The sequence below is a fragment of the Alligator mississippiensis genome, chromosome 1 (assembly GCF_030867095.1).
Source record: "Alligator mississippiensis isolate rAllMis1 chromosome 1, rAllMis1, whole genome shotgun sequence".
NCBI classification, from domain to species: Eukaryota; Metazoa; Chordata; order Crocodylia; family Alligatoridae; genus Alligator; species Alligator mississippiensis.
This window is the reverse complement of record NC_081824.1, coordinates 304,922,524-304,936,033: the sequence shown is the minus strand read 5'-3', so window position 1 is coordinate 304,936,033 and position 13,510 is coordinate 304,922,524. Positions and strand designations below refer to the sequence as shown.

Here is a 13,510-nt window from a genome sequence, read left to right as displayed (position 1 = left end):
ACAATTGCTCTCACACGCATATAAATACATGCATTTTCTACATATTGTAGCAGTTCCCTCCCTTCCCCAACCCTGTCCACCCCCATATGACCCCTTCCTTACACTTACTGCTGTCCTACTTATTCCTTTACATCAGGGTCAAACTCATCTGGCCCTGAGCTCTGAACAAATGCAAAACCATCCCTGTGGGCCAAAACAGGCCCACAGACCTACCCCTTCATCTGGGACCCAGCAGAAAGAGGTCCAGCATCCTGGGCACTTGGCTGTGGCTGTGGGAACAAGCCTCAGCATCAGGCTTCTTCCTGCGGTACTGCTGGGGCTCCAGCATCCTGGTTCTTGCCCAGGTGGTTGTCATCAATGCTACAAGCTGGCTGACTTGACCCACACACCATGTTTGACACCCCTGCTTTACACCATCCCATCTTGAAATGTGAACCAGACCCCTCAACATCCAAGAACTAAATGAAGTGGCCCCACAATCCTTCTACAGTTTCCAAAGAAGCAGCGGCATCATGCTAAACCAACCAAGAAGGCAGGCAGTGAGCAAAGCTGGCTCTTTAAATACTCCATGAGCTGGCACTGTCTTCACATACTCCTGAATGTATGCTATCATTTTAAAAAAGCACTAGGCCTAATGGCTGCAAAGAAATTGTTCAAAATGCAAGACCAGATATAAACCATGGCAGTGATATCTGCCTGAGTCTGTAGACAGCAGGAACTACACAGCATTTTGGCATGCTATTTAAGTAGATGCTGACTCCAGAGCCTAATGTAGGCATTTACACTATTTACTCCTTCACTCCTGTTCAAAGCATTCAGAGGACAATCCAACAAAGAAACAACAAAAATGTTGTTACAGACTGCACATCATATTGGTGTCCCGAAGGGGCAGAGCTTGGAACAGTGTCATTGCTTACTTTCCACTTGGGTAAAAATGGGTGGGGATGGGGAAGCTGGTTTCCGTACCAGACTGCTATCTCTGGACTCCACTTAAGGGATTTATTCTTCATAGCCTGTAGTTCAACAGCTCTCAAATTTGGGGGGCGGGGGGGGAAGGAGGAAGGGAGCAACAGACGACTGTTAAGTCTCAACATTTCTCACAAGCCACCAGGCACCATAACCATAAAGCTTTCAATTGGGCAGGAGGTTCCAGTGTGGTTGTCAGATAATTTATCATAGTCTTGAAGACCACAACACAGACCACAATTTGGGTATCACTGCTCTAGTGAATAGGTGCCTGATAAAAGTTAGGGCCCCCACTGCTCAAGTAGCCTAACTAATGGAAGACCTGATTCCTCGTGTCCTAACCCAGAGCTTTCCAAATGTCAGCAAGTACATCCCTCCTCAGTATTCATCTAGGTTCTTTCTACACAGTGAATGGTTTCAGAACTTCCTGCAACTGCTTATAGTTTTTTCCAGGTTGCATCAAAGCTAAACTTTTCCAATGCTTGTCAGTTCTCCTGCTTTCCCAAAGCTTTCCATTACTAGCAGTGACAACTAAATAGCCTCTGGTTACTCATTGCTCCACTGGAAAAGCTTTAAGCAGCAGCAAAGGCACTGGAGCAGCTTACAGATTCCAAAAGACAACACAGCATCATTTGACATAGTTTGCAAAGTTGCCCGCACAGTCAATTAAAAAAGAAAGGAAAAAAGATAGATGCTAAAGGCACGTGCCCAAGAAAGCTTTGTTCAATTGAATCTAGGCCAACTGAATGTTCAGGCCCTGATCATAAGTGTGAGCCAGATCATCTGTCTGTCTGGTTGGCATTTTACCCACTCATTTTTTAAACTGTAAACTGTAACTGTGTGGTGCAATTCACCTAGTATACCAGCAGTTCTCAGCCATGGTGCCTTGAGAGCCTTTCAAGGCTGGCATAGGGTATAGCACAGTGTTATCACTGTTAGGCATGCAAATATGACTCATGTGATCAACCTAGAGATTTCAAATAGGAATCCATAGCATTAAAACCATTCTAACCTGTTGTGGGCTTTCTGAATCCTTTGCAACAAAAGAAAGGCTCTATTATTTTTCTGTAGTCAAAAAGTAAGTGAAAATTAAGAGCTGTCATTTTCCAACAGGTCCTTAAGTCTAAAACGGGGTTCCTTGAGTCTAAAAAGGTTGAAAACCACTGTAGTATACAAACACTAACATATCTCTATAAAAAGGAAAGACTGAAATAATAAAGCAGATCCTTTGGTTTATTGTACAATCTGTCCTGATAAGTGGCCAAAATCAGAATGCATTTGTGAACACTGGACACATGTACATTTTGTGTAAACTTAGCCAGAATATTTGCCCTATAAGCAGCAACACTGTATAATCACCCCAATACAATAATCCATTTTCTTCTGCACAACTTAAAAGAAGCCAAACCAGCAGTGTTAAAGATATAAAAACTTCAAAAATGTCTGCACTAGATTTTAATTTATGTTTTTATTGAGACATGCACATTTTCTTTCATAAAAAAAAACAACACATGATAGCTCTGTGTTTAATTCTCTTAACACATCAGGTAAGAAAGCACTTCACCACATTTCTAGTGCTTAAATTCTTTAGGTTTTTGACCATACCAGAAGTTATGTACTGCATTTCAGCCTGAAAGCCACTGTGTTGAGACAGTCTCCCTGTTCAGGAATGAGAAAAGGCAGGCAACATCCCAATTATCTCCCAAAGACTCTTGTTAGGACCAGAAAGAGGCACTAGTCCTTGCATGGGCAGATCCAGGATTTTGTAAATGGGAGTGTGGGATCAGTGACCAGCACTGCAAGGGTGACTGAACCTCCACTCGCAGCTCCCCCACCACTACTGGACAGGGTGACTGCACTGTGGGACCTTTTTTTCCCCTAAAGTCCCCAAATCAGGAAAGACTCTCCCCTGCCTCCACTCCCAACACCCTTTTCCTTCCCCTTTGCTCAGCAGCCCCTCCTCACTCTTCCATTTCCCCCCTCTCTCACCTGCTACCACTGCCCCCAGTTGTCCCAGGAGAGAGAGAGTACCAGGAGAGCTCTAGAGCCACTCCTACCCTGGCTCCAGCCACAGCTGAACTCAGACCGGGACAGTGACAGCAGCAGTGGCAGCAGGTGGGTCTTCCGTCCCTGACCCTGCTGCCAGGCTGGCAGAGGAAGGGGGCATGGGGGTTTGGGCAGGGTGGGAGAACCTGTTTGCTGCCACTGCTGCTGCTGTCCCTAACAGAGCCCAGCTCCCCATGCACTTGGCTGGAGTGGGGCAGGAGCAGCTCCCCCCAGCCGCTGGGGAGAGTAGGAAGGATAGGGGAGGGGACATGCCACTGAGCAGGAGGAAAAGAAAGAAGGGACAATTCTTACCCGTTTAAAGGACTTTAAAAAATTCCCCAGCTCCCACAGCACCATCTCTGGATCTGCCCCTGAGTCCTTGTTGTAAGCATCCAGAGACAACACTGGGGGTGGTAGAAAAGAGTTACCTCCACCCCTCCCGTTACAAATGAACCAAAATGACTTTGAATTAACTCCCTCATTTATTTTTTGTTTTGCAGCCGGATCTGCCTGAGAAACAGTGTCCTGTGATGCCTTGTAAAAGTCAAGCATAAAAGGCACTTGCTTTAGTGTCATTATCAGTTCTTCATTCCACATTGTTTTTCTAGAGAGAGGAGCAAATCAACTATCAATGCCAGTTCAGAAGTCAGGGGTTAACTGCCAGCACAAGTAGTGCCACTCACTTCTGTCCTCTCTGAGACTTGTCTACCTCTGCCATCTCAAAAGCAGCAAACCAGTCACATTCTCATTTGGGTCTCACAGAATGTTAACAGTGAACATCCTACTGCTGGCAAGCTAAAAAAAAAGCTATCCTGTAGCAAGTAGCTGTACCAAGCTACTTAGACTCATTAGATGCATTCTGTATATAACATCTATGACACCATCATCCTATGCCTATGTTACAACAAAGAGGGAGAGGAAATACTCAGACAGAAGTGTAAATATTTTGGGAAACATCCTGACTCTAGCCTGTTTGCAAACTCCTCAAAATACACTTCTCAATAATGTTACCACTGATTTCTAAAAAAGAATGAAGATTTGTTCCTTGGCAAAGTTCTACCAGTGCCTACAAGAATAACAAATCCCCAGGACAAACTAGAAACAGAAGTGTGAATTGTCAAGCAGCCCGTGCATTGTCACCATGTTTAGCATGCACTTTACATCACACGATCATTATGATAGCTAACTGTGTCAAAGGCTCATGTTTTATTTCTCCTCAGCACAACTGCAGTAGCTTCTCAGAACACAAACTTCCACAAACTCTCTTGCTGTTTCAGTACTACATTCTATTCTGTCCTCAAACTGCTTGGAAGCAACCTGTGCCAGACAAAGGTTTCCCTAAGCCTTAAGGTGAGATACAGAAGTCAACCTGAAACACCAAACACTGCAAAAGCCATCTCTCCCTTTTCCTGAAACCCGTTGCTAAACTCAGTCTAAACTCAGGTTTCTAATTCACGCTTATCCAGCAACCAAAACTACCTCTCACTATCCTGTAAAACTAGGAACTGTTAAAAAAATGGACATGAACTCCCTTTCACAAAGTGTTTCTCCTTGAAGCAATGCCTCCAATGCACTGGTCACTTTGAAAGACAGATAAGTGATCATTTCTTCATTACTCTATCTCTCTTGCATTGCCAACACAAACATTATCAGACAATCTCTCGCAGTCAGGGTGAACAGGAAATGCATAGTATAGTTTTTAAACTGCAGCTCTCTCCCTAGCTAAAGTGGCAGCTAGAACCAGCTTTTCCTCTTCCCTTCAGCAACCTCTCCTTGCAGTCAATTATGCAAGATGCCATTTAGCCTCCTCATATTAATGACTATCTGAACACTAAAACTAGTATTCATCATCAAAATCACAACAAGAATAGTACAATTTACCCAAGCCTCTTGTTAAAGCAGACTTCTGGATATCCCACGAGGATTTCAGGGAATATAAACAGTTTTATTTTCTTCTCTTGATGTTTTTGCCAGGAGATTTCCAAATGTTCCATCTGCTTAAGTGCACAATATTTAAAATAATAAAGGGGTTTTTTAATTCTTTTTCTTTGCACCGCTACGTGTCATAGCAAGGTAACAACAGGCCAAGCCAAAAGGACAACAGAATGTTGACCGTTTTGATCTTTCATTACTCAGCATGCACACAAGCAAAAATCTGGAGAATTACCATGCTGTGTGCTGAAGGATATAGAACACCTTGGAAAGAGACTGCAGATCAATTTTCACATCTGAATTTTACCATCCTAGCAAATATAAGCAGTTTACTTCCAACCAGAGAATTACCGTAACCTCTTCTTCACATCCTAACGTCCCAAGATCAAGTGCTTTTAGCTCAGTTTTTTTCTGAATTAAGGATTAAAACATCAGTATCTCTCTACTGTTAAATTAGATAAAGTGGTAATTATGCTCTTCTATCAAGATATTAAGCTTGTAGAATTTATTTAATCTTACACACTTTAGCATGATTTCAGCAATGCTACAAAAGCAACGGCTATTTACCAACATACTACCATCACATGACCTACATTGATGTGTCTCTCCATGCCAATTGCTTAAATCACTTGATCTCTGAACAATCCTATGACTCATGACATATACATCCCATAATTTATCATGTTTGTGCTATGGAAATGCTGCACAGAAGCATTGCCACAGCAACATTTACAAGTCACCTTAGCAACAAAGCAGCTTCGCGGCTGTGCTCATAATGCCCAGTGATTCCTAAACAAGATGGAAGAGCATTAAGGTACTTTTACTTTACCCTTGCTAGCCAAATAGTCCGGCTATCTCTGTTTAATCATCATGTTCAAAACTTTCTGCAGAAAAGCACAAAGAGCATCAGAAACCCATAAGCCATTAGAGTAACTTCCCAGCAACTGTCTATATTCTAAACATTAAAGAAAAGTTTCAGCACTGTGAACACTTTGTTAGATCATTTCAGGGTATTTTGGGAGGGAAAGGATTTACACATGTACCACCTGACTCAGAAGATGATAAATACCCCAGACAAGCCAGAAACAAAACATTTGGACTGTCAGATGGCCATACCGATGCCTGTCTTTCCCAGTCTGCCATTTTTCTTTCATTGCAACTGTAGGAAGCAAGCTTTAGGAAGTGGAGTCTGACACCAGCACCAGATCCTACTACCCAACCCTGCAGTGTCCCCCACCATGTACCTGCACACTGACCCACTGACATGAGTACAGCTCTACAAAGCCTTACCCTGTGTGTCACATACTGCAGGTTTAGGCTTTCTGTTAGGCTTGTCTTCTTCAGATTCACATTAGCCAAGAAAAGGTTCACAGAAGGGTTCAGAATTAACAATTTACCTACAAGCTGCTCATTAATCAATTTGGCTCATAAAATTTCCTGTTTGTAACTATATTGTTGCAACTGCATCCTTGTTGCTGTAATTTCACCTAAAAGTTTATGAATACTCTATAACACAAAACAGAACATCTTTTCAACATCAAGATCTAGCACCGGAAGAGGGTATGAACTATGGCTGTTTGATGTTTTATTTGATTTTAAAGCTTTCAGCATGGGAAGTTTGAAATTGGTGAAGACAATAATGGCAGTATATAGAACTTCTTCTGTGATTACTAGCTACAGCTCTCACCAGTGATAAAAAGCAGAGAACAGTAGGCAGAGTTTATCGCCTCTACGTCAGTTATTTGGGAAGGGCGGTTTTGTCAGGGCTTCCAGCAGTTCAAGGCACACCAGAGTGCTAATACCACCATACTAGAGGCATTCAAAAAGTGTGAAACTCAAGCTTCCTGATTCATCAGCTGCTATCCCAAGGAACAAGAAGTGAAATGTGGTGGTAGAAAGTTCTACTGAGAACTGAGTCCATACGTGCAAGAGCAGATGCAGTAAAGCCTGCCTGCCTAGGGGAAAGAGGCACTCCCTTAACTATAAAAGAGCCACATTTTTTAAAGTTTATAGATTTAGTAATTTTAGCAAAACCATAAAATATTCTAATAACTGCTGGCTAATTAATGGACCACAAAAATGTATTGACAGAGGATCACAACACTCTACCCACTCCCAACAATTCTTTATTAGTTCATCCAATGGAGTCTCAAGAGCCAGAGCACTACTAAAATTATTAATTCAATGAAACAACAAATTGTAGGGCATAACAATTTTTCATTTTTTGCCATTTTAAAAGACTTTGTCCCTAGCGATTTGAAGATCATTCCTCCTACGCTAGATAAGCATCTGATGAATACCCATGTCTCTCCTTCCCTCACTCTCTGGACTACTGACTGTTGCCTGAAATCACCTCTCCCTCACACACACTCAACTCTGGTTCTACATACAGCTCACACTGGCTCCGGTCCTACTCCCTTGAGCATGTAGGTGACCTACCCTTCCTACGTGAGCAGCAGCTAGGTGGCAGGACCCAGCTGCTGCTGCTCTTTAAACTTTACAACACATTGAGGTTTCAGCACATGTTCAGACTTTAATAGAAGGCATCATAAGCATGCCACACACTGCCAGGTGCAGGTTGAATTGGGAGCTCAAGAAACCTGTAGCAACAGCTCCCAACACAATGGTTAACATGCTTATCACCACACAGTAGGACACCACAGAATGAAAACGTGCCCCCCGACCCCTGGAGATCTGAGGGCTGAGTTTGCGAAAGCTGAGCTTGTATGCCATTTTTACACTTTACCACATTGAACAAATAAACATTCACTTGTTATTTTGCCAAGCTAATTTTTGTTCACGTGCTACTTTAGCAAGAGTAATACCACACTAACTTGATTTCAGTGAGTAACTGAGCAAGTACAATTGAGCATCACACACACACTGCCCAAAACAGACTAGTACAATAACTCACAGGTACTAAATTCCTCAAATTAAATTTTCCCTTGTCATACTTATGAGTTTCCAACTAGGGAGGGGCACACTGACACAGAAAGTTATACACACACATACTGTATGACAACCATTATTCTACAAACGAATTTTCTCTTATACTGCAACTTTCTGAGCATAGGTTTTTTTTTTCTAGGATAGTAAGAAAAGGGACAAATTAACTACTTAATTTGTTGCACAGCGAAGAGCTTGGAGACTCACCCTGCCCTACCTTCAGCTTTAGAGACTGATGAAAGTTTGAAGCCTTGCCACAAGCTCAAAGAGATTTTGCATATATACATTAAAAAATTATTATTTGTCAAAACAGTGCTTTGTACTTTTGTGGGACACACAGTGATGTATTCTGCCACTTCCTGGGAGGTCTTCAATCCTCAGCCCTGAAAGACCAACCAATTATACCAGCACAACCTACATTTTCACAGCAAGAACTTTTGGTGATCTGATACTTACTCATCCTGCCACAGAAGAAACTGCAGGCGATGAGACAGATACACGCTTCAAAACCTTGCAGCCACAGCTTTCCTAGATAAGCAGACTTGGTAGGTTATCCATTTGACCTCCTCTACCGTCTGCTTGCGACTACTGCCACATATTGCCTGAAAGTTCTGTTATTGGAACTTCATTGCGGCAACAGTTTTTAAACAGAACTCAACAAGAAAACAATGGAAAGTTTCACTTTAAAAATGATGGTATAATCCAACTTAGGGTCTTTTGATTTTAACTAATAAGAAACAACTCCATCTCTCATAATAATAAGAAGAAGAATTGCTCCAAGGTCAAGAACTGTTGTGACCACCACCTATTTTTCCAAAAGCTACATCAGTAGCAGACATCAGTAGCAGGTATAGGGTGCAACTTTCAAACAGCCACTCCCAGGCCAGGGAAAAATATGCACAGAGAACAGCAGATGTCAGAACTCTGTATATACAATGTGACTGTGGTTTACTGTTGTGTAAATTTGTATTAGCTACTGCTGTCACTATTAATATATTTACAACATTCTGCAGCAAATATAAAAATTATACTACTTTCGATGTGTAACGGAGTTTTAGTACGAACTGCTGTGGTATACAAACACACACTTCAAAAAGCTATCTAAATTTGCTTACATCTATCATTGTCATTTTGGTCAGCAATGGCATCTTCCAGAGTGACAGACTTTGGCTTCTTTTCATTATTTCCTTTCAAGTTTTCCCAGTCTGCCTGGCTGTATCTGCAGACCTCTGAGTCTTTGGTTGCTGTTTGGCCTTCTCTCTCTTTCATCTCCAACTCTGAGAAGCGCATCATTGCACGCTAGAAAGAGAATTGATATGAAAAAAAAGTTGCACAATAAAAGCTGCTTCATTTACCTTACCTTATATGAAAGTATTTCCAAAGAAAAAAAAATCTGCTCAAAACCATGGTTTGAGATAAAGATCTAATATAAAACTTTAAAATGCCTGGGGCTGTATAACAGTATAAAAACTTCTAGCATCTATATGCAAATAACCACACAATTCTTTCATATATATGTATATATATATATATGTATATGTATATATATATATATAGTGTATAAACAAAAACATTCCATTTTGGAGGCATAAGAGACAAAACAAAAATGAAAAGACAAAAACTGCACAATGAATAAAGACGACTATGGCCCACAAACTTCCCTTTGTGTATTTGGAAATGAAATTTAACTCAAAGGTTTATGTAAGATTCTAGTAATAAAAATTTGAAGAACTGACCTCACAGTAAGCAGCAGGTAGACATAAAATACTGTCCTCTTGTAATCCTTCCATCTATGTAATTAAAATGGGCACTCAATGGATCATTTAGATAATTTCATCCATTTTTATAAGCATAAACCAATTCTTTTCTTAACAATGCAAAGCAATTTGGCTTAACTCATCTGTTCATTAAAAGTAAAATACTTAAGGAAATTCCTATACAGTAATTGTCATTGCTCACAACATCAGATCAATACCACTTCTATTCCTTTACCACATACTTGTTTGGTGAAAAAGTTGCACAAAACCCACCAACACATGGCTGCTACTCTTCTCCATCAAATGCCTTGCATGGCTTACTAATCAGAACTTCTGGATACACGTTGCTATCTTATAGTACAGGCCAACTGAGAAACTATAGTAACCACTAGTTTAACATATCATGCATTCCTCAACTCCCCTTCATAGCATAAGTATTAAATATTCTGCCATTAATAGCATTTTATCAGATCTCACTTAAAATATTTCTAACTTACTAGTGAATATATACATCATTCATAGCTATTATTACTTATATATATTGGCTTCATATGGTTTAACCAAAATAATTATTGTTACCATTTCTGGCAAGCATATACCTCCAAAGCAAAAAAAAAAAAAAAGAAAACCAAACTCTACACACCTTACTCCCCCAGCTTCGTAGTACGTATCAAATTTAACACTTAACTGTGTACTCTATAAACAAAAAAATTAAAACGGCTTCCGGAGTAAAAAATCACTTAGACTCACCTGCAGTGCCCGCTGTTCTCGGCTGAGTTGACTAGAATCAGCGTACAGTTCGGTCGTAACACACTTGAATCGATCACCTACATAACCAGCAGAGTTTGCGATTCTTTTTGCCAATTTAGATGGCTTGGGTTTCAAGATTTTGCCATCAGTAGATTCTACATCATCAGTTCCATCTTTGGTATATGTCTGATTAACTTCAATATTCGCCTGCGTATTCCCCATGCCAAATTGTTTTGCATCATCCTGCACTTTGCCAAAAGACATAGGTGGGCCCTCATTCCCCTGGGTAGTCTCCAAGAAAGCAGAGGGAGGCTGAACTGTTAACCTCTCTTTATTTTGGCTTACCGACATATCCTCTTTCCTTAAACCAAACAGTGGTGAACTATGGGCCTGTTTAATATTATAGGTTTCATGGAGATCATTATTCCTTCCAAACTCCTCTCGCATTACAAGAAAATCTCTGTGCTGTGTCGCTTGGTCTACCTTGTGCTTTGCGGGGTCATTAACCTGATTACTGCTTTCAGTAGCAAAGCCAGATTTTGTTAAATTTGTTTCACTTTTAGCATCCTGCTCCTCTCGCAGAAGATCTGAAAAGAGGTGTTTGTCACTTTTGGCAGCATTTTTATTATGACCTGAACTTTGGTGTGACTTCATGTTCTTATCATTAGGTACTTCAAAATGGATCTTGGTGCTAGGCTCCAGGACCTCTGGCAATCGGTTTCTTATAGCCGCGTCCTCATAGCGGAGCCTTTCATGTGATCTAGACCTCCTTTCTGATTTCTCATCCTTATTTATGTCCAGAGCGGAATGCTGTAGCAACATAGGATGTACCATCCCCATCCCCAGTGCATCCTGATAGGTCATAAACTCCCCCCTACTAGCTGGCAGGCTGTATGGAATGCCAGGTTTTGGTGCCAGATGTCCAGGAAAGAGACTGCCATTGGGTAATAAAACTGGATGAGGATACACGGGTCCTTTCCCATGTAAAGATAATGGGCTGATAGCGATGCCCTCTGGTACGGGATACGGGAGATAACTTCTTGGATAGGGCAGTGGCGGCGATCGGAAAGCCTCATTCGGTGGTAAAAATATGGAACTCGCTGTAAGGGCAGTCTCATTTGCTTTGAAACTGGTTTCTTGGCCATTGGATTTAGCTGCTTTATTGTTATGCTTTGCAAATGTTGCTATAGGCTGCCCTATATGTTGTATGACAGATGCAGTACTTTCTATAGAGCTCCTATTTGATTTGGCGCAGTCCACATTAGCATTTGGAGCTGGTGAAGCAGATGCCGGCCGACCTCCACTGACAACAGACCCTGAAATGTTATTGACTACAGCTTCCGTGCCTCCCATCCTTGGGCAAGAAGAGCTGCGCTGCTGTGGGATCACCCAGTCCAATGCTTTGTTTTTCAGCTGCACGTTTTTACCTCCTGTATCTTCATTGGGACCTGGACCAGGAACAATCCAGGAAGAGGGTGCAGTGCTAATGATTTCAGGCCTGTAGATAGGACAGCCATTCCCAGAAGGTGAAATAGTTTCTTTCTGAACATCACTTCCAGGTAAAACTAACCCACTTCCAGCCCTGCTGTGAACTAACACCGTCGGTGCCATTTTTTTAACGTGATCAGATTTGGTTGTCTCTGCATCAACAACTTTTGATGACAAGTCCAGTGGTTTGTCAATGACATCTTTGGTAGTAGTCTGTTTTTCTAGGAGCGGAGGTGACCTGCTGTCCTTTCTGTCATGACCTGTTTTCCTTACGTGTGGCGCAGCTGGCTGGGAAATTTCACCAGTGTCATTTGTTTTGGGAAGTTTTCCATTGGGCAGTCTTGAGGGAGGAAATTCATTACTTACATTCATGTATGGCTTTGGGAGCGTCACTGAAGAAGAAGAAGAAGGAGATGTTGTAATTCTGGGAAAGTGTTTGTGAAATTCTGAGTAGGCATCCCCGACTTGCGTTACCAGAGGAACTCTGGATGACTGTCTCGGTGAATGAGACAACAAGAGACCGGGAGGATCTGTTGACATATTGCTAGCTGCCGACTTTGCTGACGGAACTCTGGGCTGTTTGCTGCTCTGAATATGTGGATAGGTGTGCGAGTCAACAGGATTTCCAGGACTGACTCCCATCTTCCAAGACAAGCTTTTATCCGGACAGTGTACAAGAGGGGGAATTGCTGGAGATGCTGAAGTGACTGAGAGCCTCAAGGGTGAAGCTAATGACGACGGAATGTGGGGGGTAACGTAGTGAGAAGGCGGCAGGTATAAAAAGCGTTCACCATTTGTACATACAGGTGAGTAAGTCAGATGCTGTGGTAAGCTGTAAGTGGACTGCTGAGGTAGCAATGCCTTGTACATGTTCAACGAATACTTATTTGGCGAGTCAAGAAAAGGATAAATAGCGGGTGTTGCACCCTCCATATAAGGATTTACCCAGGGTAGCCGTAGGTAACTAGCACCATTGACATTAAGAGGACTTTGTTTGTCAGTTGAAGTTCTGTCCAAGCCTAGAGTTTCCCCTGTTGGAACAGAATTTTTTTGTATTCCAGGTGGCGTTTTGTATATAGCACTGAAGCCATTTGGGGCTTTTCCGGGGACAGCTGCATTTTCAACTGCTTCAGAGGGATTGGATTTGAATTGCATCTCTGGATTTCTTTCAGGAGTAAATCCAAGACCAGCTATAGAACTTGTAGCATCCCGTGCTTTTTCTGAGCCAAGTCCACATAAGCTAGAATAGACAATACTACCAGGGACTCTAAGTCCTTCCCGCATAAGTCCAGACCTCTCCATGCTCAGGGCTGCGAGACTGTCAATGCGATGTGCTGTGGTTGCATCCACCTTTATGGAATAAGAAATAGGTTAGTTTTGGAGTTTGCCAAAAACAGCATTATTACTCAAGCAATGAATACATTTTCAAAAAGAGAAACGATCTTAACGCAAACACATTATTGGCTGTTATAATATACATAGGCTAATTAAACTACAGAACATGGGACAGGAAATAATGTGAATACAATACTTCCCATTAGGCTTGGAGGACCCGAGTAGCTGTGCATTGGTATAGTTTAGTAAAACAGAGTTTTAAAATTAATAACTTGATAAATGTGTTGTTC

At 41.7% G+C, this 13,510-nt stretch overlaps 1 protein-coding gene across 9 annotated transcripts in view; it reads right to left on the bottom strand.

Annotated features, from left to right (window-relative positions):
* The window catches only part of BCOR (BCL6 corepressor), an 86,507-nt gene that overhangs the window by 30,257 nt on the left and 42,740 nt on the right, over window positions 1–13,510 (bottom strand). For 8 of the 9 annotated variants that reach the window (XM_059720804.1, XM_059720808.1, XM_059720807.1 and 5 more), the window contains exons 4-6: window positions 10,398–13,235; window positions 9,627–9,680; window positions 9,006–9,189 (exon numbers count right to left, since the gene is read on the bottom strand). In XM_059720804.1, the coding sequence (XP_059576787.1) occupies window positions 9,006–9,189; window positions 9,627–9,680; window positions 10,398–13,235 (3,076 nt within the window). The remainder of the gene's footprint in view (window positions 1–9,005; window positions 9,190–9,626; window positions 9,681–10,397; window positions 13,236–13,510) is intronic. The other variant, XM_059720806.1, reaches the window with a different exon arrangement.